General features: G+C 42.1%; 1 protein-coding gene across 2 annotated transcripts in view; it reads right to left on the bottom strand.

The window, feature by feature from the left end:
* uxs1 (UDP-glucuronate decarboxylase 1) overlaps positions 1-23,737 on the bottom strand; it is a 115,084-nt gene extending 91,347 nt beyond the window's left edge. For both annotated transcript variants that reach the window (XM_068033805.1, XM_068033806.1), the window contains exons 1-5: positions 23,592-23,737; positions 13,292-13,319; positions 5,268-5,316; positions 3,730-3,773; positions 2,304-2,364 (exon numbers count right to left, since the gene is read on the bottom strand). In XM_068033805.1, coding sequence (XP_067889906.1) covers positions 2,304-2,364; positions 3,730-3,773; positions 5,268-5,316; positions 13,292-13,319; positions 23,592-23,685 — 276 coding nt within the window. In that variant the 5' untranslated portion in view covers positions 23,686-23,737. The remainder of the gene's footprint in view (positions 1-2,303; positions 2,365-3,729; positions 3,774-5,267; positions 5,317-13,291; positions 13,320-23,591) is intronic.
* Positions 23,738-24,301: the final 564 nt, after the last annotated feature.

Below are 24,301 nucleotides of genomic sequence, written 5' to 3'. Positions count from 1 at the left end.
GGAAGGTGCTGTCGAAGGAGACTTGGCGAGTTGCTGCAGTGCATCTTGTAAATGGTACACACTGTTGCCACTGTGCTTTGGTGATGGAGGGAGCAAATATTTAAGGAAGTGGATGGGGTGCCAATCAAGCAGGTTGCTTTGTCCTGGATGGTGTCGAGCTTCTTGAGTGTTGTTGGAGCTGCACTCATCCAGGCAAGTAGAGAGAGTATCCCATCACACTCCTGACTTGCGCCTTGTAAATGGTGAACAGGCTTTGGGGAGCGAGGTGAGTTACTTGCCGCAGAATTCACTGCCGCTGACATGCAGCAACACAGTATTTATGAGGCTTGTTCAGTTAAATTTCTGGTCAATAGTGATTGACCCTGGATAATGATGGTGGGGGATTCAGCGATGGTAATGCCGTTGAATGTCAAGGGCAGATGTTTAATTCTCTTACTGAAGATGTTCACTGCCTGGCACTTGCGTGACGGGAATGTTAATTGCCACTTATCAGCTCAAGCCTGAATGTTGTCCAGTTCTTGCTGCATGTGGACACAAACTACTTCAGTACCTGAGGAGTTGCGAAAGCTACTGAACACTAAAATCATCAGTGAACATCCCCACTTCTGAGCTTATGATAGAGCAGCTGAAGATATTTGGAACCAGGACATTACCCTGAGGAACTCCTGCAGTGATGTCCTGGGGCTGAGATGATTGACCTCCAACAATCACAACCATCCTTCTTTGTGCTAGGTACGACTTCAACCAGTAGAGAAGTCACCAGCCCCCCTCGCTTCCACCCCCCCACCCCCAATTTCCACTGACTTCAGTTTTTCTAGATCTCCTTGATGCCTCACTCAGTCAAATGCTGCCTTAATATCAAGGGCAGTCACTCTCATCTCACCTCTGAAATTCAGCTCTTTTGTCCAAGTTTGGACCAAGGCTGCAATAAGGTCTGGAGGCAAATGGCCTTGGAGGAACCCAAACTGAGCATCAGTAAACAGGTTATTGCTGAGTGAATGCCGCATGATAGCATTGTTGACCACACCTTCCAACCTTTTGTTTATGATTGAATGTAGACCAATGGGCGGCAATTGACCGGATTGGATTTATCCTGCTTTTTATGAACAGGACATAACCTGAGCAATTTTCCAGTAGGTGTCAGGGTTGTAATTGTATTGGAACAGCTTGGCTGGGGGTTTCAGCTAGTTCTGGAGAACAAATCTTCAGTACTACAGCTGAGATGTTGTCAGGGCCCATTGCATTTGCAGTATCCAGCGACTTCAGCTGTTTCTTGATATCACGTGAAATGAATTGAACTGAAGACTGGCATCTGTGATGATGGGAACCTCAGGAGGAGGCTGAGATGGATCATCAACTCAGCACTTCAGGCTGAAGATGGTAGTAAACGCTTCAGCCTTGTCTTTTGCACTGATGTGCTGGGCTTTGCCAGCATCAAGGATAGGGAGGTTTGTGGAGTTTCATCCATCCATTAGTTGTTTAATTGTCCACCATACCTGACCGGATGTGGCAGGACTGCAGAGCTTTGATCTGGTCTGCTGGTTGTGGGATTGCTTAGCTCTGTCCATTGCATGCTGCTTCTGATATCTAGCATGCATGTAGTCTTGTGTTACAGCTTCTGATTTTTTGGTGTATCTGGTGCTGCTCCTGGCATGCTCTCCTACACTCCTCATTGAACCAGGGTTGGTCCCATGGCTTGATGGTAAAGGTGGAATGAGGGATATGCCAGGCCCTGTGGTTACAGATTGTAGTCGAATACAATTCTGCTGCTGCTGATGGCCCACAGTGCCTCAGGAATGCCCAGTTTTGAGCTGCCAGATGTGCTCTGAATCTGGCTCATTTAGCACAATGATAATGCCATACATGATGGAGGGTGCCCTCAGTGTAAAGATGGGACTTGGTTGCCACAAAGACTGTGCAGTGGTTACTCCTACCAATACTGTTGTAGATAGATGCAACTGCAACAGGTAGACTGGTGGGGACAAGGTCAAGCATATGTTTTCCCCTAGTTGGTTCCCTCGCTATCTGCTGCAGGCCCAGTCTAGCAGATATGCCCTTCAGGACTCGAACAGCTCAAAAAAAATTCAAAATTATGGTGAGCGGGTAAATATAGCACCCACTCAAACTAGATCACTAGAATAATGAATTGCTCTCTGTAAAGATGTATACAGCTACCTCTGCTCCCAACTAATGAACTGAAAAAAAAACTGAACTGTAAGCCCCTGAAATACACTGTTAAATAAGGAACAGTTAAATATTTGGAACTGTTTGGATGGATCAATAAGAAGCCAAGAATGACATACCAAAATTCTTTTACGATCCTTTTCAGACAGGAATTTCACTGGAGGATATTTTTGAGATATGCTGTTAGAAACAAAAAATATTTTTTGTTATCTCAATTAAGTAAAACATAGAATTGCTTATTGCCAGTTGCATTTGGATGAAAATACTTAAACATTTTAAACAGTATTTGTTCAATCAAGATTAAAGCTCAATTAACTGAACATTTAACTTTTTTTAAAAAAAACAGGCTTATATTCAAAAAAAAAGTAGACTAATATCAGCTGGTTTTGAATTAAGTGAATCTGAAACTCCCATTAGTGTTGTGAAGTTGAAATCTTCTGTAGGTAAATTCAAATCTACACTATGATAGGAGATTTAGATAAAGAATATCCATCAATATGTGAAACGTTTTTCTTGTAGCTGTAAACCACAATTATCTACACTGATCCTTTTTACAATGCAACTCTGTGGAAGAAGTCCAATACATTGTTTGCATTTAGATCTGGACACTTCTAAATTTTCTGAGGCAAGGGAAGGCAGGTTTTGGTGCTTACGGAGAGTTAAATCCCCTGAAGTGACACTGGGTCGCGATTCTACCCTCTTCCAGCTTTCCCTGGGGTGGGTTCCAAGGACAGCTGGGAACCCCCTTGCATCAGTCAGGAAAACAATTAAGACAAAAAGGCAAAAGGGTGCGAGGTGGTAAGTTAAATCACTGTTAAAAGGATAAACCCGGCTGTGGTCAAACCAGAGAAGGGGCAAAAGGGGAACCCGAGACCCCTTCCTCACCTGGTCGTAATACCATTAGTAACAAAAACACACAAAGTCACAATGGAGAGGATGAACAAATAGAATTTTACAATCTACTTACATCATAATTGTAAACTACATCGCCTTTAACAAAAATAACTGTTTATACCAAACAATGGTGCTGGTTGCAATAAAATTCAGTAGAACAAGTAAACTTGATCAACAAATTGCAAATCTAAATGGAGCTCAAATTTAAATTGCTGAAATTTTCAAAGTCAAGGCTATTTGATAACTATAGGAAGGATAATAGGGTTATGGAAAGCATATAACAGAGATTCAATAATCATAAGACGACAAACTCAGCATTAACACTAGGAGAAGAAAAACAAAACTTGCCTTAAAACATTACCCAGCTGCAGCAACAAAGTCAAAACGGCGATATCAACTGTGTTACTCATCCTATTTCCAATCAGCATTACCTCTAACATTAAGTGGATCTGCTTCACGAAAAGGCAACACCACCAATGGAGCAACTTGGATTTACAAAATGCCCATATTACATAGAATTTATAGTATAGAAGCAGGTCTTTCAGCACACTAATCTATGCTAGTGTTAATGCTCCACAGAAGCCTCCACCCACCTTACTTCATCTCACCCTACTTTATATAAAATTAATATAAGCAAATGGAAACACTTACCTTGTTTCTATTTCTCTAATTTTCTCTTTCAATGGTGCTATAGCCTGTAAAATGGAAGAACGCCAAGATCAGCTTTAAAATTATGCATTATGTCCCAGCTTGTGAAAACATGGCAATTTCAGAAAAGCAAACTATTTTGTTCAATCCTCTCCACTGTTGGCTAAAATAAATCAAGAAAAGCAGAAGTTGCGCACATTTCAAAGATACAGGTTTGCAAAATTTCACAACAGTAGGAGAGAATTTCCTCGATGAGTTATGTGAACCTATACACCCATTTACAGAGAACAGCTTTATGATTCTGGTACATGTAGTATCGAGAGAGCTTTTCCCCATTGTTTAGTCATAGAATTGAAAAAATTAAGGGAAGTATATTCAGCAAAAAGCACTTTCCATCTGTATATATTTTAAAAATCATGTGGATATATCTACAATCTTCCTCAAGGAACCTGGCATTTTGTGCTTCTTCTTGCACCCAGAGTCAATCCCATGACAATCCTGTGCCATGCCAGAATTTGTTCTGAAGCTGCTCTTTTGACTTATCCAGAAGTTCTGAAGGCATCAGGCCAGGAAATGTTAGTACAATGTTGAATGAAAGCTGTATTATTTTGAGCTTTACACAAGAACAGCTTCCCCAAAGTTATGAGAAAGCCATTTAGGGAATCCTCCCATGTACTTCATAAGCTGTGGGGTTAGTGCCACAATTGCAGCTTTTAAAGTATAATAGCAGGTGAAGGACAGAAAGAGGAATAGGCCATCTTGGGGTTCTACGGAACCAGGCTGCAGGCTGCAAAAAGGTCTCTTTGAAGGCTATATGGGGTGCGAATAGGAAGGGAGTGAAATTATGTAAAGAAATGGCCATCACAAGGCTCTGTAGTGTGAAAAGTCAATCTCATTGTCCGGACAGCACTTTCAGTTATTCAAACCTGTCCAAAACACTTATTCTAACTATATTCAATGAATCTGCTTCCAAATGATTGGTGCAGTACTAACAGAGAATCCATCAATACATTGTGGGGGAGGAGAATAAATTAATCACACTGATGCCAATATACTTTATGTTCTTTACTATCAGTAAAGGGTACTCAGTGCATGGTTATGATGCTGTACTAGCAACATAAAGTTCCCAAATTCAAATCTGACCATGCCAATTTGTGGAGCTGAATTCAATAAATCTGGTCATTTCTGGGCTAAGACCAGAAAAGTGACCATGAAAGCTGCCAGACAGTCATAAAAACACAACTGGTTTGCTTATACTTTTCAGGGAAGGGAACCTATCAGCCCTACCTAGTCTGGCCTACATGTAACTCCAGTTTCACCCTAGGTGGTTGCTCTTTAAACCCTCAAAGTAACTGTGTGGGACAATTACCTGGCGCGATCACTAACATTCCAAAAACAATTTAAAAAAGGGTTCTCCAGAAGAGTAAAACAAATGCGAAAAATAATTATCAGTCTCTTTGATCATTATGGCATCAGAATAGTTTCTTCATCACTTCAAAGATAACAGTAAAGCAAAATTAGAAAAAAAGCAGTTGGCTAACCTCTTCTATTTTCCTCTCAATTTTTTGTTCTCCTTCTTCTTGCAATGACCTGTGCAAAAGGGAATAGAAAAAGGTAAATACTACTAAAAAAAATTAACTGAAACCTCTATGCATTTCAACATAGGCCTCAGCTCTGATTTTTTTAATTAAATGTGATTGCAGTTTTTCCTGGATTTGGAAGATGCTGGTGAAATAACAATCCTCTCTTAACATGTTCAGCTTTTTATAACCAATTGCAATTTAAAGCCACATTTATACTGTCATTTTCATGTAAATGAACAATGGTTTTGAGGTTAAAACAAGTTGGAGCATAAACTAGGAATCGGGCCAGCAACTGAATTCAGTAAATGCAAGACCACCTCCAGAATGCAGCCTCTTACCAATTTGACTTTGCATCAAGTACAATACAAGTTCAATGTCCGACTGGTCTAAGTCCATATCTGTGTTAAAACATCAATTAGCCCATCTAACAAATGTCCATACTGTTCTATTCATCAAGTAATATCGTGAAAACCTGTGTCCCCATCAATCCAACAGAAGGCATCAACAATTTGGTCTGTAATCCTTTCATTACTCACAAGACAGTTTTATAATCAAAGCATATTGTGTCCACGTTATGCATCTGAGACTACATTACAGCGTCACTACCAATGGCAGCCTCAACTGTAGTACCAGCACTGCAATGTAAACAAGGTTTACAGATGCCACCAGAAACACTGAGAATTGAGTTTGCACATGTAAAGCTGTTTTTTTTAAAAACTAATTCTGTGATATAAAGGGTGGGGAATTAAGTAACTCACTTTACACACTGCTGTTCACATGCTCAAACACTGCAAAATGCATTATTCTTATTTTTAATTGATTCATATGGGATAATAAATATTACAAGTCTATAATTAGATTCAGTATTGCCACCCATGTTCCTATCCTGAAATGCTGCAATTTGGCTAATACATATAGAAAAAGTAGCTCAGCCTGCTGCAAGCAAGCACAATGCCCATTAGATAATTACAGGTTGAGTGACGTAAATCACTTCTTCTCATACTCAAGACAACAACTTATTAGTTAATTTTTAACCATTCACGTTTTATTCCTGGAAGACAGGAAATACAATCAGACTGATAGGTTTATAAACGACACAAACACTGCAGATTTTATTTATTAGAAATCAAAACTGAACTCACTTTTGTTAATTATTTCATCATTTTGTCTTGGAATCAAAAGACGATGTAAACTGGATTAACTGATTTTGGCTTGCTTGCCACCTTTCATCTTTATGCATAATTCACAAGGTTCTTGAATACGGTTTGAGAAATAGGCCAAAACTAAAACCACTGCGGTGCCAGGCATAGTAACCAAAGTCTACAATTTCACTTCAAAGAGAAATGCCCTGTGGCATGTGGGAAGTCATGGACGCACCATGTGTTCTAGACAAACACATCTGCAGAAATTGTCACCGGCTGCAGAAGCTTGAGCTCCGGGTTTCGGAACTGGAGCGGCAGCTGGAGTCACTGTTGTGCATTCGCGAGACGGAGGAAGAGCAGTAGCGATGGGGATTCATTAGTTAGGGGAACAGACAGGCGTTTCTGCAGCACCAAACGGAACTCCAGGATGGTGTGTTGCCTCCCTGGTGCCAGGGTCAAGGATGTTACAGAGAGGCTGCAAGACATTCTTCTGGGGGAGGGTGAACAGCCAGAGGTCGTGGCCCACATTGGTACCAATGACATAGGTAAGAAGGGGGATGAGATCCTGAAAGATGATTTTAGGGAGCTAGGAAGATTAAAAAGCAGGACCTCAAAAGCAGTATTCTCAGGATTACTCCCAGTCCCACATGCAAGTGAGAATAGCAATAGGAGAATTAAGCAATTGAGCACGTGGCTGGAGAACTGGTGTAGGAGGGAGAGCATCAGATTTCTAAGACATTGGGACCGGTTCTGGGGCAGGTGGGAGCTGAGCAAGATGGACAGGTTGCATCTTAGCAGGACTGGGACGGGAACCTGAGAGGGAGCTCAGATCGGAGAGAAGCAAAACTGGTAACTAGCCAGAGGTGTGGGAACCAGGAGAAAGTATTAGGGAGGAATACCAAGCAGCACAGAATATTGGGGGAAATAGATAGGAGAGTAGGGAACAGTATGTTATTAGGTGGGGTCAGAGTAAGGGAGAAAGTAATAAAGTCTCAATCAGGGTTAATGTTCACGTATGTGAATGCAAGGAGTGTGGTTAATAAGAGTGGTGAAGTAGAGCCGCAGATTGTCCTGTGGAAATATGATGTTGTGGCTATAACAGAGACCTGGCTCAAAGGGCAGGACTGGGTGTTAAATATTCCTGGATACAAGGTGTTCAGGAAAGATAGGAAAGGGGAAAAAAGGGGAGGAGTGGCAGTATTGATTAAGGAGAGCATTGCAGCGCTGGAGAAAAAGGATGTCCCAGAGGGGTCGAGGACAGAATCTATTTGGCTAGAGCTAAGGAACAAATAAGGCATAGTTACATTGCTCGGTGTTGTCTATAGGCCACCAGCTAGTGGGAAGGACATGGAGGAACAAATTTGCAGGAAATTACAGAGCGGCGCAAAAATTATAGGGTAATTTTAATGGGGGACTTAAATTATCCAAATATAGACTGGGATAATAGTAGTGTAAAGGGTAGTGAAGGGCAAGAGTTCCTAGGGTGGGTTCAAGAAATTTTTCTACAACAGTATGTTGCTAGTCCAACAAGAAAGGAGGCACTGCTAGACCTGGTTCTTGGGAATGAGGTGGGTCAAGTGGATCAATTATCAGTAGGAGAGCATTTAGGGGATAGTGATCATTGTGTCATAAGGTTTAGGCTGACTATGGAAAAGGACAAAGAGCAATCCAGGGTGAGAATACTTAACTGAGGGAAGGCCAACTTCAATGGGGTAAGAATGGAACTGGGGCGAATAAATTGGAGTCAAAAGCTGGCAGGAAAATCAGTAAATGAACAATGGGCTACCTTCAAAGAAGAGATAGCTCAGGCACAGTCAAGATATGTCCTCTCGAAGGGGAAAAGTACAGCAAACAAAACCAGAGCTCTCTGGATGACAAAAGAGGTAGAGATTAGGATAAAGAAGAAAAAGTATGCTTATGATAGATGCCAGATAGAAAATACTATTGAGAACCAGGCAAAATAAAGAAGGTCCAGAGGGGAAGCGAAAAAGCAAATAAGAGAAGCAAAGACAGAGCATGAGAGGAGACTAGCAGCTAGCATTAAAGGAAATCCCAAAGTTTTCTATAGGCATATAAATAGTAAAAGGGTGGTAAAAGGAGGGGTGGGGCCAATTAGAGACCAGAAAGGGGATTTACACATGGAGGCAGAGGCCATAGCGGAGGTATTAAACGAATACTTTGCATCTGTCTTTACCAAGGAAGATGATGCAGCACAGGCAATGTTGAAAGAGGTGGTAAGTCAGGCACTAGAGGGGTTTAAAATTGATAAAGAGGAAATATTAGATAGGCTGGTCTGAACTTAAAGTGGATAAAACACCAGGGCCGGATGAGATGCATCCAAGGGTGGCACAGTGGTTAGCACTGCAGCCTCACAGCTCCAGCGACCCGGGTTCGGTTCTGGGTACTGCCTGTGTGGAGTTTGCAAGTTCTCCCTGTGACCGCGTGGGTTTTTGCCAGGTACGCCGGTTTCCTCCCACAGCCAAAACCTTGCAGGTTGATGGGGCAATTTACAATGGCCAATTTACCTGAGTGTAGGTAGGTGGTAGGAGAATTGTGGGAATGTGGTAGGGAATATGGGATTAATGTAGGATTAGTATAAATGGGTGGTTGATGGTCAGCACAGACTCGGTGGGCCGAAGGGCCTGTTTCAGTGCTGTATCTCTCTATGACTCTAAGGACACGGAGGGAAGTGAGGGTGGAAATCGCAGAGGCACTGGCCATAATTTTTCAGTCTTCCTTAGACTTAGAGGTGGTGTCCGAGGACTGGAGAATTGCAAATGTTACACCCTTGTTCAAAAAAGGGTGTACAGATAAGCCCAGCAACTACAGGCCAGTCAGTTTAACTTCAGTGGTGGGAAAACTTCTAGAAAAGATAGTTCGGGATAAAATCAATTGTCACGTGGACAAATGAGAGTTAATTAAAGAAAGCCAGCATGGATTTCCTAAGGGAAAATCATGTTGAACAAACTTGCTGGAGTTTTTTGAGGAGGTAACAGAGGGCTGATGAGGGCAATGCTGTTGATGTGGTGTACATAGACTTTCAAAACGCATTTGATACAGTACCACACAACAGACTTGAGTGCAAACTTGTAGCTCATGGAATAAAAGAGACAGTAAGTAACAACATGAGGTACAAAATTGGCTGAGTGACAGGAAACAAAGAGCAGTGGTTAACGGATGCTTTTCGGGCGGGAAGAAGGTTTGTAGTGGAGTTCCCCAGGGATCTGTGTTGGGACCCTTGCTTTTCCTGATATATATTAATGACCTAAACCTTGCTGTACAGGGCACAATTTCCAAGTATGCAGAGGACATGAAATTTGGAAGCATTGTGAACTGTGAGGAGGATAATGTAGAACTTCAAAAGGACATAGACAAATTGGTGGAATGGGCAGACAGCTGGCAGATGAAGCTCAATGCAGAGAAATGTGAGGCAATTCATTCTGGTAGGAAGAACATGGAGAGACAATATAAAATAAAGGGAACAATTGTAAAGGGGGTGCAGGAGCAGAGGGACCTAGGTGTACATGTGCATAAGTCATTGAAGGTGGCAGGACAGGTTGAGAGAGCAGTTAATAAAGCATACAGTATCCTGGGCTTTATTAATAGGGGCATAGAGTACAAGAGCAAGGAATTATGTTGAACTTGTAGAAAACACTAGTTGGTCCTCAGCTGGAGTATTGCGTCCAATTCTGGGCGCCGCACTTGAGGAAAGAAGTGAGGGCATTGGTGAGAGTACAGAAGAGATTCACAAGAATGGTTTCAGGGATGAAGAATTTCAGTTATGAAGATAGACTGGAGAAGTTAGAACTGTAAAGCAAAGGAAACTACAAAGGTATGAAGCACAAGTAGTGGGCGGCACCGCAGCCTCACAGCTCCAGCGACCCGGGTTCAATTCTGGGTACTGCCTGTGTGGAGTTTGCAAGTTCTCCCTGTGTCTGCGTGGGTTTTCTCCGGGTGCTCCAGTTTCCTCCCACAAGCCAAAAGACTTGCAGGTTGGTAGGTAAATTGGCCATTATAAATTGCCCCTAGTATAAGTAGGTGATAGGGACAGGTGGGGATGTGGTAAGAATATGGGATTAGTGTAAGATTAGTATAAATGGGTGGTTAATGGTCGGCACAGACTCGGTGGGCCGAAGGGCCTGTTTCAGTGCTGTATCTCTAAACTAAGTTGTTTATGACGGACGGGAAATGTTACTTAAAGGGATGACGATGGATAGGCAATGGCAAACAGTTAAAGAGCGCATGGATGAACTGCAACAATTGTTTATCCCTGTCTGGCGCAAAAGTAAACAGGAAAGGTAGCCAAACCATGGCTTACAAGGGAAATTAGAGATAGCATTAGATCCAAGGAAGAGGCATATAAATTTGCCAGAAAAAAACCAACAGACCTGAGGATTGGGAGCAGTTTATAATTCAGCAAAGGAGGACCAAAGGATTGATTAAGAAGGGGAAAATAGAGTACGAGAGCAAGCTTGCAGGGAACATAAAAACTGACTGTAAAAGTTTCGATAGGTATGTGAAGAGAAAAAGATTGGTGAAGACAAATGTAGGTCCCTTAGAGTCAGAAACAGGGGAATTTATTATGGGGAACAAAGAAACGGCTGACCAACTAAATGCATACTTTAGTTTTGTCTTCACAAAGGAGGACACAAATATCATACCAGAAATGTTGGGGAACACAGGGCTTAATGAGAGAGGAACTGAAGGAAATCAGTATTAGTAGAGAAGTGGTGTTGGGGAAATTGATGGGATTGAAGGCCGATCAATCCACAGGGCCTGATGGTATGCATCCCAGAGTACTTAAGGAAGTGGCCCTAGAAATAGTGGATACATTGGTGGTCATCTTTCAAGATTCTATAGACTCTGGAATAGTTCCTACAGATTGGAGGGTAGCTAATGTAACCCCACTATTTAAAAAGGGAGGTAGAGAGAAAGCAGGGAATTATAGACCAGTCAGCCTGATGTCGGTAGTGGGGAAAATTCTAGAGTCCATTATCAAATATCTTGTAGCAGAGCACTTGGAGAACAGTGGTAGAATCAGGTACAGTCAGCATGTATTTACGAAAGGAAAATCATGCTTGACAAATCTACTAGAATTCTTCGAGGATGTAACTAGCAGAGTTGATGAGGGGGAGCCAGTGGATGTGGTTTATTTGGACTTTCAGAAGGCTTTCGACAAAGTCCCACATAAGAGATAAGCATGTAAAATTAAAGCACATGGGATTGGGGGCAGTGTATTGCGATGGATAGAAAATTGGTTGGCGGACAGGAAACAAAGAGTAGGGGTAAATTGGTCATTTTCCGAATGGCAGGCAGTGACGAGTGGGGTACCTCAGGGAACATGCTAGGACCCCAGCTATTCACAATATATATTAATGATTTAGATGAGGGAACTAAATGTAATATCTCCAAATTTGCAGATGACAGAACTGGGTGGGAGGATGAGCTGTGAGGAAAATGCAGAGAGGCCTCAGGGTGATTTGGACAAGTTGAGTGAGTGGGCTAATGCATGGCAGACGCAGTATAATGTGGAGAAATGTGAGGTCATCCACTTTGGTAGCAAAAACAGGAAGGCACATTATTATCCGAACCGCTATAAACAGAGAGGGGAATAATGCAGCAAGACCTGAATGCTCTCGTACACCAGTCGCTGAAGGTAAGCATGCAGGTGCAACAGGTGGTAAAAAGGCAAATGGTATGTTGGCCGTCATCGCGAGAGGATTCGAGTACAGGAGCAGGGATGTGCGGCTGCAATTATACAGGGCCTTGGTGAGGCCACACCTGGAATACTGTGTGCAGCTTTGGTCTCCTTATCTGAGGAAGGATGTTCTTGCTATAGAGGGAGTGCAGCGAAGATTTACCAGACTGATTCCTGGGATGGCGGGACTGACGTATGAGGAGAGATCGAGTTGGTTAGGATTATCTTCGCTGGAGTTCAGAAGATTGAGGGGGAATCTCATAGAAACCTATAAAATTCTAACAGGACTTGACAGGGTAGATGCAGGAAGGATGTTCCCGAAGGTGGGGGAGTCCAGAACCAGGGGTCATAGTCATAGGATATGGGTTTCAGGACTGAGATGAGCAGAAATTTCTTCACCCAGAGGGTGGTGAGCCTGTGGAATTCACTACCACAGAAAGCAGTTGAGGCCAAAACATTGCATATTTTCAAGAAGGAGTTAGATATAGCTCTTGGGTCTAAAGGAATCAAAGCGTATGGGGCGAAAGCGGGAACAGGTTACTCAGCTGGATGATCAGCCATGATAATCATGAATGGCACAACAGGCTCGAAGGGCCTACTCCTGCAGATATTTTCTATGTTTATATATTTTTCCTTGGAGAAGAGAAGGCCGAGAGGTGATTTGATAGATGTATTTAAAATCATGAGGGGTCTGGACTGAGTAGATAGAGAGAAACTGTTCCCACTCGAGAGAGGATTGAGAATGAGAGAGCACAGATTTGAAGTATTTGGTAAGAGAAGCAAAAGTGACAGGAGGAAAAACTTTTTCACACAGCGAGTGGTTAAGTTCTGGAATGCGCTGCCTGAGATCGTGGTGAAGGCAGGTTCAATTGAAGCATTCAAAAAGGAATTAAGACAGTTACATGAAAAGCAAGAATGTGCAGGGTTATGGCGAGAAGGCAGGGGAATGGAACTGAGGGAGTTGCTCTTTCAGAGAGCTGGTGCGGACACGATGGGCCGAATGGCCTCCTTCTGCATTGTAACGATTCTGTGAAATGTTTCAATTTAAATTTCAAAGCACCTGGCATCTGCTAGATTTACTACCACCAAAATAAATAGCGTTCGATAGAAGGTTGCAGGAAAAACTGTAATCCGTACATTACCTCATGCTGATAAAATTTCCCCAAACAGCTGCAAAAAAGAAAAAAATAATTATACTCCAGGAATAAAGAATATTAATGTTGACAAATGACACTGTAAAACTTGTATTTCATCATCTACATACAGAAAGCTCCCTAAGCACACTGATCCAGCAACTTTACAATTTTGAAATCTCTTAAATTATGCAACTGGCCCTTTACATTTACTGCATCAGGTCTTCTCGGTGGAAGTGATAATTGAAGGCACATGACGAGTAAAAGGATTTCCATCAGGTATCTCACACAGTTTAATGAAAAATCCAACTGAAGTCAAGGGCAAGTGGCACTTTTAAACCAAATAAAGCTGTTGTTAAGGAAGCAGATACTTTTGACTATTGCATGAAATGGAACACTTAGTTCTATGAACTCAGCTGTATAAGGATATGAGCCGTAAAGGGACTAAACAAAACTTAGATTTTTGGATAAATTTCTGATTAACTGTAAACTTTCGGGCATTACTGTTCTAACACTGGGATCATTTTACACATAGGTGTCTTGATGTATAAATGTAAGGTATAATCCCCGACATAGGAAATACTGTAGTTATTAAAAATATCAGAAAACCAAGAATATAACCTGTCACTAGGAGTTGGGGTAAAACCCTATCGAAGCCACTTTGTGGTGATCATTTGGATGCAGAAAAGCACACATTGGCATATATTGAACAGATAAAAAGTTACTTTCTAAAAATGTCAGAACTACAAAGATTGAACACAAGATATGAACAAAAGGCTTCCAAGATTTCACCATCTACTATTGCAACCACTTTGAAATTTAGAACTACATATGTATAGAATTTCTAACTAGTACCAATATATTGTTGCTATTCTATTGAATTGTGCACAGGTAGACTGGGATCTACAGCGTAGAGCATGGCTACCCGACCCAAACCTGACGACGTGTGTTGGGTTCAGGTCGGGTCACTCTTCCGGTTCGGCATTTGGGCTCGGGTCGGGTCGGGTACACTATCGCCACGGTACGTGGCTCCAATCTTAATGTACTTCCTAAATAACCTTTCAAGTCCAGTTACAGTTTTTGTTGCTTCTCTGCACAAGCTTAAAAAGTGAAAAATGGAACCTAGGTTAACTGAACATTCTGGTGGTCGGGTCGGGAAAAAATGAAAGGACTCGGGCCGGGTCGGATGTGGTTCTGTCGGGCTCGGGTCGGGTTTCATTTGCAGCCAACCACAGTTCTACAGCAGTCTAAACTGGAGAGGAATGCCTATTGTTGCAAATTTACTGAAGCAATTTATCACAATTGATAATGCAAAAAATATTAACCATGTCCATACAAATATATTTGTACTGAATTCTCAACCAACCACTTAGTTAATTTGAAGATGCGAGTAACTTAGCACTACCTTTCACAAAATATCTGCAATCAATGCATTTGCCCAATTAATTGATATAATACAAAAACTCCTCTCATCTAAAAGATACTTTTCCACTCTCTGATTAATATATACTTGTCAAAACTCTGGAGACTTTACCCAATGCTGAGTTATGTCACATAAATGTTATTGTTGGATGTATACATTGAGCTGTGAATAATGAAAATGGCTGCCAGAAGCAGCTTGGAAACATCGTTTGAGTACTGAGATTGGTTGGTTCAGTGTATGGCAGGTGCTTGTTCCCGATTGGTAACTTTGAAAAATAAAATGAGCGATTTTAGCTCTAACTTTCCATCATTTCTCTCAACTATAAGTATGCATGGAAACTGCCTGGCTGGCAATTAGTCATGGTAGAGATAAAATTTTCTCCAACTGAACAATGAGAAGACCGAAGCCATTGCCTTCAGCCCAAATCTTTTCTTCCTGGCCATTGGCTCTACCTCCATCCCTACTGAGGCTGAGCTACAACATCTTTAGTATTGTTAAAAATCCCATAGTGCTTCACAGGAATATCAAACAATCTGACAAAAAGCCACTTAAGGAGATGTTAGGACAGGTTACCAAAAGCTTGGACAAAGAGGGAACTTTTAAAGGAGCAGAATGTGGGGGGGGGGGGGGGGGGGGGGAAAAAGAGGGGGTCAAGAGAAAGAAAGTGCGCGAGAGCGAGAGACACACACACAGAGGAATCATCCAGTGAAAAATTGTTTAATAAAGTTTTATTACAAGCACTCTGTCCTTTTACTAATCTTAATTCATCCAACCAGATAGATGGGTGAAAGACTCTGTTGTCTGTAAGGTTTCTATCTGCAATGAGATTGGACACTTGGAGAGGCTTAAGTTAATTAAGAGCCAGCATGGATTTGTAAAAGGCAGAAGGTTTTTGGCTAACCGAATTGAGTTTTTTGATGAAGTAACAGCGAAGTTTAATGAGGGGAATGCAGAGGATGCTGTCCTTATAGATTTTAAGAAAGCATTTGACAAATTGCCACATCAAAGGCTGGTGAACAAAATTGAGGCTCATGAATAGGAGTCAGTGCTAGGACCACTGCTTTTTTTTTGATTTATGTAAATGGCTTGGATATAGAACTACAGAACCATAGAAAAATTACAGCACAGAAGGAGGCCATTCAGCCCATTGTGTCTGCACCAGCAAAAAAAACTGGCCGCCTAAGCTAATCCCACCTTCCAGTACCTGGTCCGTAGCCTTGCAGGTTACAGCAGTTCAGGTGCATGTCCATGTACCTTTTGAATGAGTTGAGGGTTTCTGCCTCCACCACTGTTCCTGGCAGTGAATTCGAGACACCCACCACCCTCTGGGTGAAAAAGATTTTCTCATGTCCCCTCTAATCCTTCTACCAATCACCTTAAATGTGTCCTTGTAATTGGCTTCTCTACTATGGGAAACTCTTGTCCTTCTTGTCCACTCTATCTAGGCCCTTCATGATTTTGTACACGTGAATTAAATCACCCCTCAGCCTCCTCTGTTTTTTGAAGGAAAACAACCCTAGCCGATCCAGTTCTTCCTCATAGCTGCAACTTTCAAGTTCTGGCAACATTATTGTAAATCTCCTCTGTACTCTCTCCAGAGCAATTATGTCCTTCCTGTAATGTGGTGACTTGAACTGTACGCAATACTCCAGCTGTGGCCTAACCAGCATTTTATACAGTTCCAGCATTACATCCCTGCTTTTGAATTCTATACCTCGACCAATAAAAGCAAGCAATCATATGCCTTCTTAACCACTCAATCTACCTGTCCTGCCACCTTCACGGACCTGTGGACATGCACTCCAAGGTCTCTCACTTCTTCTACCCCTCTCAATATCCTCCTGTTTATTCTGTATTCCCTTGCTTTGTTTGCCCTCCCCAAATGCATCACCTCACACTTCTCCAAATTGAATTACATTTGCCACTTTTCCACCCACTCAAACAAACCATTGATATAATTCTGGAGTCTACAGCTATCCTCTTAACTACCCGGTCAATTTTTGTGTCATCAGCAAATTTCCCAATCATGCCTCCCACATTTAAGTCCAAATCATTAATATATACCACAAACAGCAGAGGACCCAACACTGAGCCCTGTGGAAAGCCATTGGAAACCACTTTCCATTTGCAAAAACATCCGTCGACTACTACCCTTTGTTTCCTGTCACTGAGTTAATTTTGGATCCAACCTGCCATATTCCCCTGTATCCCATGGGCTTTCATCTTTCTGACCATGTGGGACCTTGTCAAATGCCTTACTAAAATCTATGCAGACCACATCCACTGCACTACTTTCATCAATCCTCCTTGTTACTTCTTCAAAAAAAATCAATCAAGTTAGTAAGACACGACTTTCCCTTAACAAATCCATGCTGACTATCCCTGATTAATCCATGCCTAAGTGGCAGTTTATCTTGTCCCTCAGAATTGATTCTAATAATTTACCCACCACTGAGGTCAGACTGACTGGCCTATAGTTATTTGGCTTATCACTCACACCCTTTTTAAACAATGGTACAATGGTCGCAGGCCTCCGATTGTCTGGCATCTCAGGAATTTAAAAATGGGAACTTATTCAGATTTCTATTGGAAATATAGAAATTGGGGAGAGAATACATGACTTTGAAATCGGAACGAATTACTTCTGGATTACATTTGGTTAACATTTTGTCATGAAAGTCAGCCTTGGCTCAGTGATAGCACTCTTGTTTCTGAGGCAGAAGGTCGTAGGTTTAAGCTCCACTCCAGGACTTGTGCTTATAATTTAGGGCCACACTTCAATACTGTACTGAGAAAGTGCTGCAATGTTGAAGAATAAGAGCTTAGACTTAGACTCTGCCTGCTGTCTCAGGTGGATATAAAAGACCTCATAGCATTGTTTGAACAAAAGGAGGAAGGTTCCCTTGGTGACCTGACCAATATTTCTCCTTCAACCAACATCAGAGAGGTAATCTTGTCATTTATCTCATTGCTGGCTGTAGAACCTTGCTGTGTGCAAATTAATTGCTGTATTTCTCTTCAACAGTGACAGTACTTCAAAAAGACTTAATTGGCTGTGAAGCACTTTGGGATATCCTCTGAATGTGAAAGGTGCTCTATAAATGCATAGTAAAAGCAAAATACTGCAGATGCTGGAAATCAAACAAAAAAAGTGCTGGAAATACTCAGTAGGTGGGGGCCTGCATTACACCTCCACACCCAGGGGAATGAAATGCGATTTGAAAAAAAAAGGCGCATTTCATTAAAAGGTTTGAGAGAAATATAAGATACAGAAAGAAAAACCATGCATTTCTCTCATTCATTAATAATTCTTAAAGCCTATTAAAGTTGTCTTTCTTGGGTGTCAGTGCTGGTTTAATTTCACCTTTTGATCTCTGGGACATTCCTGCCTGCAGGTATTTGTGCAGACTTGACTGCAATCTCCTGTGGCACTTCGACTAGGTGAGGCATCACCCTCACAGTTTCTGTATCCCTAGAGGGGTCTCTACAGGTTCGCTAAATGCTGTCAGCAACTCTGGTGGAGTGCTTCTAGAGTTGGATTTTACATAGGGGGGGAGGTAGGGTCTAACTTTTCACATTTTCCGGGGTTGGCTGACTGGACAGTAGGGGTTTTCATCTGGGTTTCCTCCCGGACTTCCTTTAATCTGCCTTCTTGGTCACTTTTTCCCCTTCTCTTTTTAAACTTTTGCTAGCCTTGTGCCTGCCTGTCCCCTTTTGTTCTCGGCGGGGGTCCCTTATAGTTCACCAGCCCTCTGCTTGAGGGTCCTCCTAACACCGGTACAGGACTTAGGGGTGCAGGTTTCACTAGGTTGGAGTTTCCCCTCAACCTGGCACATGTGGCAACTCCAGCAGTACTCCACCACATCTTTGTGGAGTTTTGGCCAATCTAACTGCTGTCTTATGCAGGCTTTGGTCTTTCGTATACCGGCATGTACAGCCACTGTACTCTCGTGGGCCCTTCTTAATATTTCTCCTCGGTACCACTGTGGCATCACTAACTGGTGAACTACTGAACATTCCCTGCTCTCAGGTCTGTGAGGAGAACTCCATTTCCTGATTCTTTAAATAGTAGCAATCAGGGACTCCCTCTGCTTCACTTTCAGATTGGGCAGCCTGTGCTAACTCTCGCAATACAGGGTCGGCTTGCTGAGCCTCAGCTAGGGAAAATCCATTTAATTCATTCCCTGGGTCTTCTAACTTTCCAAAGAAAGTCTCGGACAGGCAGACCTCATGATCATCTGCCTGCACTGCCAATGCAGTCTCCTCTGGGGGAGCTGATTTGATCATGGCCTGATCCACTTCACATTCAGGGAAACTGCAGGTCACCATCTCCTGCCATGGCCCTGTCTCCCTGACCTCCTGCAGTCTTTCTTTCACTACTGGAGGGAGGGGCTACCACCTTCACCCCACCCCCACCAGATTACCTAGGAGCAGGTCAACCCTGTCCACAGGCAAACTAGGGACAATCCCGATGGCCACCTGTCCCGAAACTAGGTTGCACACCAGGTGTACCCGGTGTACACGTACAGGCATACGCTGCCCTCCAATACCATTCACCAACATTTTGGTGTTCACTGCACTCTCTTGTGGGGGGGGGGGGTCAAACCTTTTCCCAGTAAACGGAGTACAGTGGCCCGTGTCCCTGAGAATCACTATGGGCTTGCTTGCTGCAGTCAAGGGGTATGGGATTACTTTCCCTTCAGACATAAAACGGTGATAAGCTTCAGGAATCCTATTAACTTTTCGTGCACTGGCCGTAGCAAGCTCCCTGGGTTGCACTCTTACTACAGTTAAAGTCACAGCTTGTTCTGTGTTTTCCATCAGGGCCTCAGCTTCACTGAGCAGGTGTGCCCCAATTAACCCTACAGGTTTTCCCTTTAGTTTCGAGCAGTCAGCTTTTAAATGCCCTGCTTTATTACAATGGAAGCACACAGGTCTCACTTTTGCTCACAGCACCTTCCTTTGTGGCTGGAGGAGAGCCTTCTGTGTCTCCTGCTTTCCTTTCTCTCCCAAGACTGCCTGGGCGGAGATCACTTTCCCACCTTTTGTCCTTTTCGGATTTGAGAGAGTGATTAGGAAAGGTTCTCCCTTGGGAAACCGACTTATAAATTAAAGCAAACTCATCGGCCAGAACAGCCGCTTGCCGGGCTCCCTGAACCCATTGCTCCTCTACGTGGGTCTTTATTGAGAGTGGGAGTTTTTAAATTCCTCTAATAGGACTACTTCCCTGAGATTCTCATAGCTGAGCTGTATTTTAAGAGCCCTCAACTACTGGTCAAAAGCCAGCGGCTTACTTCTATCAAACTCCAAATAAGTTTGATTAGCTTGCTTTTTTAGGGTTCTAAACTTTTGATGGTAGGCTTCCGATACTAATTCATATGCCCTGAGGATAGCATTTTTGTTCAATTCATAATTTGATGAACTCTCATCTGGCAACAAGAAATAAACCTCATGGGCTTTTCCGGTTAGCTCGCTTTGTATTAAGAGCTGGCCATTTTAGCTGCCTTGCCAGTTTCTCAAAAGACACAAAAAATGCTTCCACATCTCCCTCATTGAAGTTTGGAATTAGTTGAGCAAGTTTGAACAATTTTGAAGCCAGCCCTGAATTATGCTCCTCCATATTGGTCATACTTTCACTGGGGTTACTCTGTCGCCCCTACTTAACTGAAGCTGCTTTAGTCCTCTTTCTACATTGTCTTTCTGGAATTCACGCACGCACGCATACACATACAAAGTGTTAATCGTGGAATAATGAGCAGCTCTGACTATGAAAAGCAATTGCTTGCCATTTCAACACTCCCCCTGCTCTCATACCAACATTTCTGTCTTTAGCCCGCTCCAGTGAACATCAACACAAGCTCGAGGAGCAGCACCTGATCTTTTGATTAGGCACTCTTCAGCTTTGCGGATTGAACGTGGAGTTCAATAACTTCAGAGCATGACTGGCCTTTTTTTAATATTTTATTTTTTAACCATGTGTCTGCTTTTCATGTAGTCGAAGCTGCTCATTATTTCACTATTAACAGACTCTCTCTAGACTAATGCTTTGCTTTGTCTTTCACCACAAGCATCAACACACGCTTTGCCCTAACACACACCTTTGTTCTCTTCCCCCACTCCCCTCCTCTTGCTTAAAACCTAATTCTTTTCTAACCTTTGCTTGTTCTGATGAAAGCTTACAGATCTGAAACACTAACTTTTGCTTCTCTCTTCAGATGCTGCCAAACCTGCTGAGTATTTCCAGCACTTTTTGTTTTGTTGCTATAAATGCATATCCTGGTTCATTATCCAACTCTCCACCCTCACTTCATTTGAAGACTATACTTGGCCTCGACTCTCCATACACACCTGCTGGGTTCCCTACATTACAACAGTGACTACACTTCAAAACAAGGCAGTTTATTGGCTCTAAAGTATTTTGGAACATCTTGGGGTTGTACATAAATAAAAAAAAATTTTAATTTACTATTCAGAATTCAAATCAGTTATCACCACTAATCACTGGTGTCATCCCAGCACGCTTTGCAATGTAGAAGAATTAAAAGTCTATGTGGCCTTTTACCAAGTACAATATCAGATGACAGAAAATGGGTCGTTACTGGTCTGCATGCTTCAGCTACTGTAAGCCAACAGGTAAGCCAGTCAAATTATAAAAGTGAACTCTTAATTCTTAGAACTGACCAAACTACTTCAGGTCCCTGCATTTTCCACAAGATTTAAAAAAAACTACAATAGCAAATGATTAAATCTACAGAAGTGTTTATCAACTTCACAATTGTTAATCATGAATATTAGTTGCCAACAACACTGAAAACAAAAACATTATAAGCATATCAAAGGGTTGAAAAAGGTAGTGCAATTGATGTTGAATATGTGGACTTTTTAAAGACAGTTGATAAGGTGCCACGATATATTTGTTAGTAAAACTGATGGCCATGGGATCAAAGGGACAGGAGCTGTATGGAAACATAATTAGCTAAGGGACAGAAGGCAGAGAGAAGTGGTGAGCGGGTGTTTTTCAGAAGGTGGAAAATATACAATGGTGTTCGCCAGGGATTACTGGGATGACTGCTATTTTTAAATATATATTAATGATCTGGTCTTGGGTATACAGAGTATAACTTCAGACGATACAAAACTCAAATGTAATAAAACAGTAAAGGAGGTTATAACAGACTTCAGGAGGATATAGGCTGCTGAAATGGGCATAAAATGACATAAAACGTAATGCAGCATGGTGTGAAATGATTCAGTTTGGTAAGATGAATTCGGAAAGACAATGTAAGCTAAATGATACAATTTTAAAGGGGTTGCAGGAATAGAGAGACCCGGGCATGTATGGACACAAATCATTGAAGGTTGCAAGACAAGCTGAGACAGCTATTAAAAAGGCATACAGGATCCTTAAATTTACAGAAGCAAGTATGTTATGCTTAACCTCACTGATTAGGCCTCAGGTGGAGTATTGTGACCAATTCTGTGCCTGACACTTTAGGAAGGATGCCAATGTCTTGGGGAGGATGCAGAGATTTACTAGAATTATAACCAGCATGAGGAACTTTAGTTATGTGGAGAGACTAGAGAAGCTGGAATTGTTCTCCTCAGTACATCACAAATTAAGGGGAGATTTAAGAGAGGTATTCAAAATTATGAAGGGTTTTAATATAGTAAGTAAAAAGCATCTGTTTGCACTGGTAGGAGGGCTAGTAACAAGAGGACATAGATTTCAGCTAATTGACAAAACAACCAGAGCAGACATGAGAATCTTTTGTTTATGCAGCAACTTGTCATGATCTGGAATACACTGTTGAACGGATGGAAGAAGCAGATTCAATAGTAACTTTCAGAAGGCAATTAAATATATATTGAAAAGGAAAAATTTGCAGGGGTGTGGGGAAAGAGCAGGTGAGTAGAACAAATTGGATAGCTCTTTCAAAGAGCTGGCACAAGTACACTGGGCCAAATGGCCTCCTTCTGTACTGTGGAATTCTGCATTAAATATAAAGGCAGAACATGAAATCATTATAATCTAATTAGATGCTCATTAAGCTCCTTAACACATTTATGGGGGTAGGGTACCTCACAACTTGTTTTAGAAAACACAACAGCATATTTATAAACTACATATTCTACAATAAATTCAGGAACCTTCACAAAATGCCAATAGCCAATTGAATAATTTAAGTTCAGTAATAACAAAGTTCCACTTTATGGACTCTGAAAGGAAATGCAAATTATAATACACACTTGTCACAGAAACAGAGAGAAACAACCACTGAAATTAAAGCAGCTGTATTGGAGTGAAAAATTACATTTGTGGGTTCAGTATTCCTTTACAATATACATTTATTTTTGCTGCTATTGTATTGAAAGAAAAAGAAAACTTAATAAGCTTTTCACCGTGCATTATTTTGAATCTATAAACACATCCACTCAAACTTTACAGCAGACATCCCCAACACACAAAATTCAAAACAAAATATTACCCATTGAAAGTTGAACCATAACCATAAACTATAACCATGAAACATTATAAAAGATGGACCAAGATTAGCAATCCTATTTAAAGTACCTCCCCCTGCAACTTCGTGCCCTCTACCCTGCAGCCCTACCTTCTATTCTCTACCCCCCAACTACCCACTGCTCCTACTCTCCAGCCCCCTGCCCTCTACTCTCTACACACCAGCCCCTATCCACGACCCCTGTACCCTCCAGCCACATGTTCACTGCCCCTCTACCCTCCAGTCCTCTGTCTACTACCCACTCTACCCTCCAGCCCCCTCTCCCGTCCTCTGGGAGCCAGCTCTCGCTTTCCTCTCTCATTCACACATTTACAGTAACTTTAAAGCGCACGGATGTTGTTCTACAGGCCGATCTCATACTCACAGACTAGGTAAGCAAGCAGTGCAAGTGCAATCAAGAACTTCATAATCCTTCGGTTGATGCCACTGATTAGAGCCGCCAACCGCTTCTTTACCATCCTCCGCTGCCCCAGCCACCTTGTTTCCAGGTGAGCCTGCTGCGCATGTGCATCCAGCCGCCGTTGCCGCGCAGGCGTCCCAAGCACGACCACACAGCATTATGGGATAGCATTAGTCCTCCCAAAACTGCAACTTATCATGATGTGTGATTAGTAATCGTCGAAAGGGAACTTGATAAGATTGCAACAGGACACGTCAAGGATGCGGCTTATAATGATTGCTGTTGTATTTCAATTACAGCACGTTGTGATAGTCATTCATTGTCATGCTTTACACGGTAGCATACACTGTTTTTGGAAGGGATAGATCATTAATACATCAAGCCTGCCTTTCCAAACCATCCATGAATGTTCTTAGTCATTCTTCAACTAAAGTCCTGCATCCCCTTTTTGACAGGCATTCATCCAATTCATTTTTTAAACTGCAAAGGCATTTTATTCCATCAGTCCTGCTGACAATATGCCACAATTCTCTGACTGAAGAAAAAAGTTGGCTAAGTTTTTTGATATCCAATATGATTTCCATCTGTGGGTAAAGTTTTGCGTCCCTTTTGGGTAGTTCCATGAAAATCGTAGAACAGTTATACTCCAGAAGGAAGCCATTTGGCCTGTCTTG

The sequence above is a fragment of the Heterodontus francisci genome, chromosome 6 (assembly GCF_036365525.1).
Source record: "Heterodontus francisci isolate sHetFra1 chromosome 6, sHetFra1.hap1, whole genome shotgun sequence".
Lineage (NCBI taxonomy): Eukaryota > Metazoa > Chordata > Chondrichthyes > Heterodontiformes > Heterodontidae > Heterodontus > Heterodontus francisci.
The sequence above is the reverse complement of the archived record's forward strand: the minus strand, read 5'-3'. Positions and strand labels throughout refer to the sequence as shown.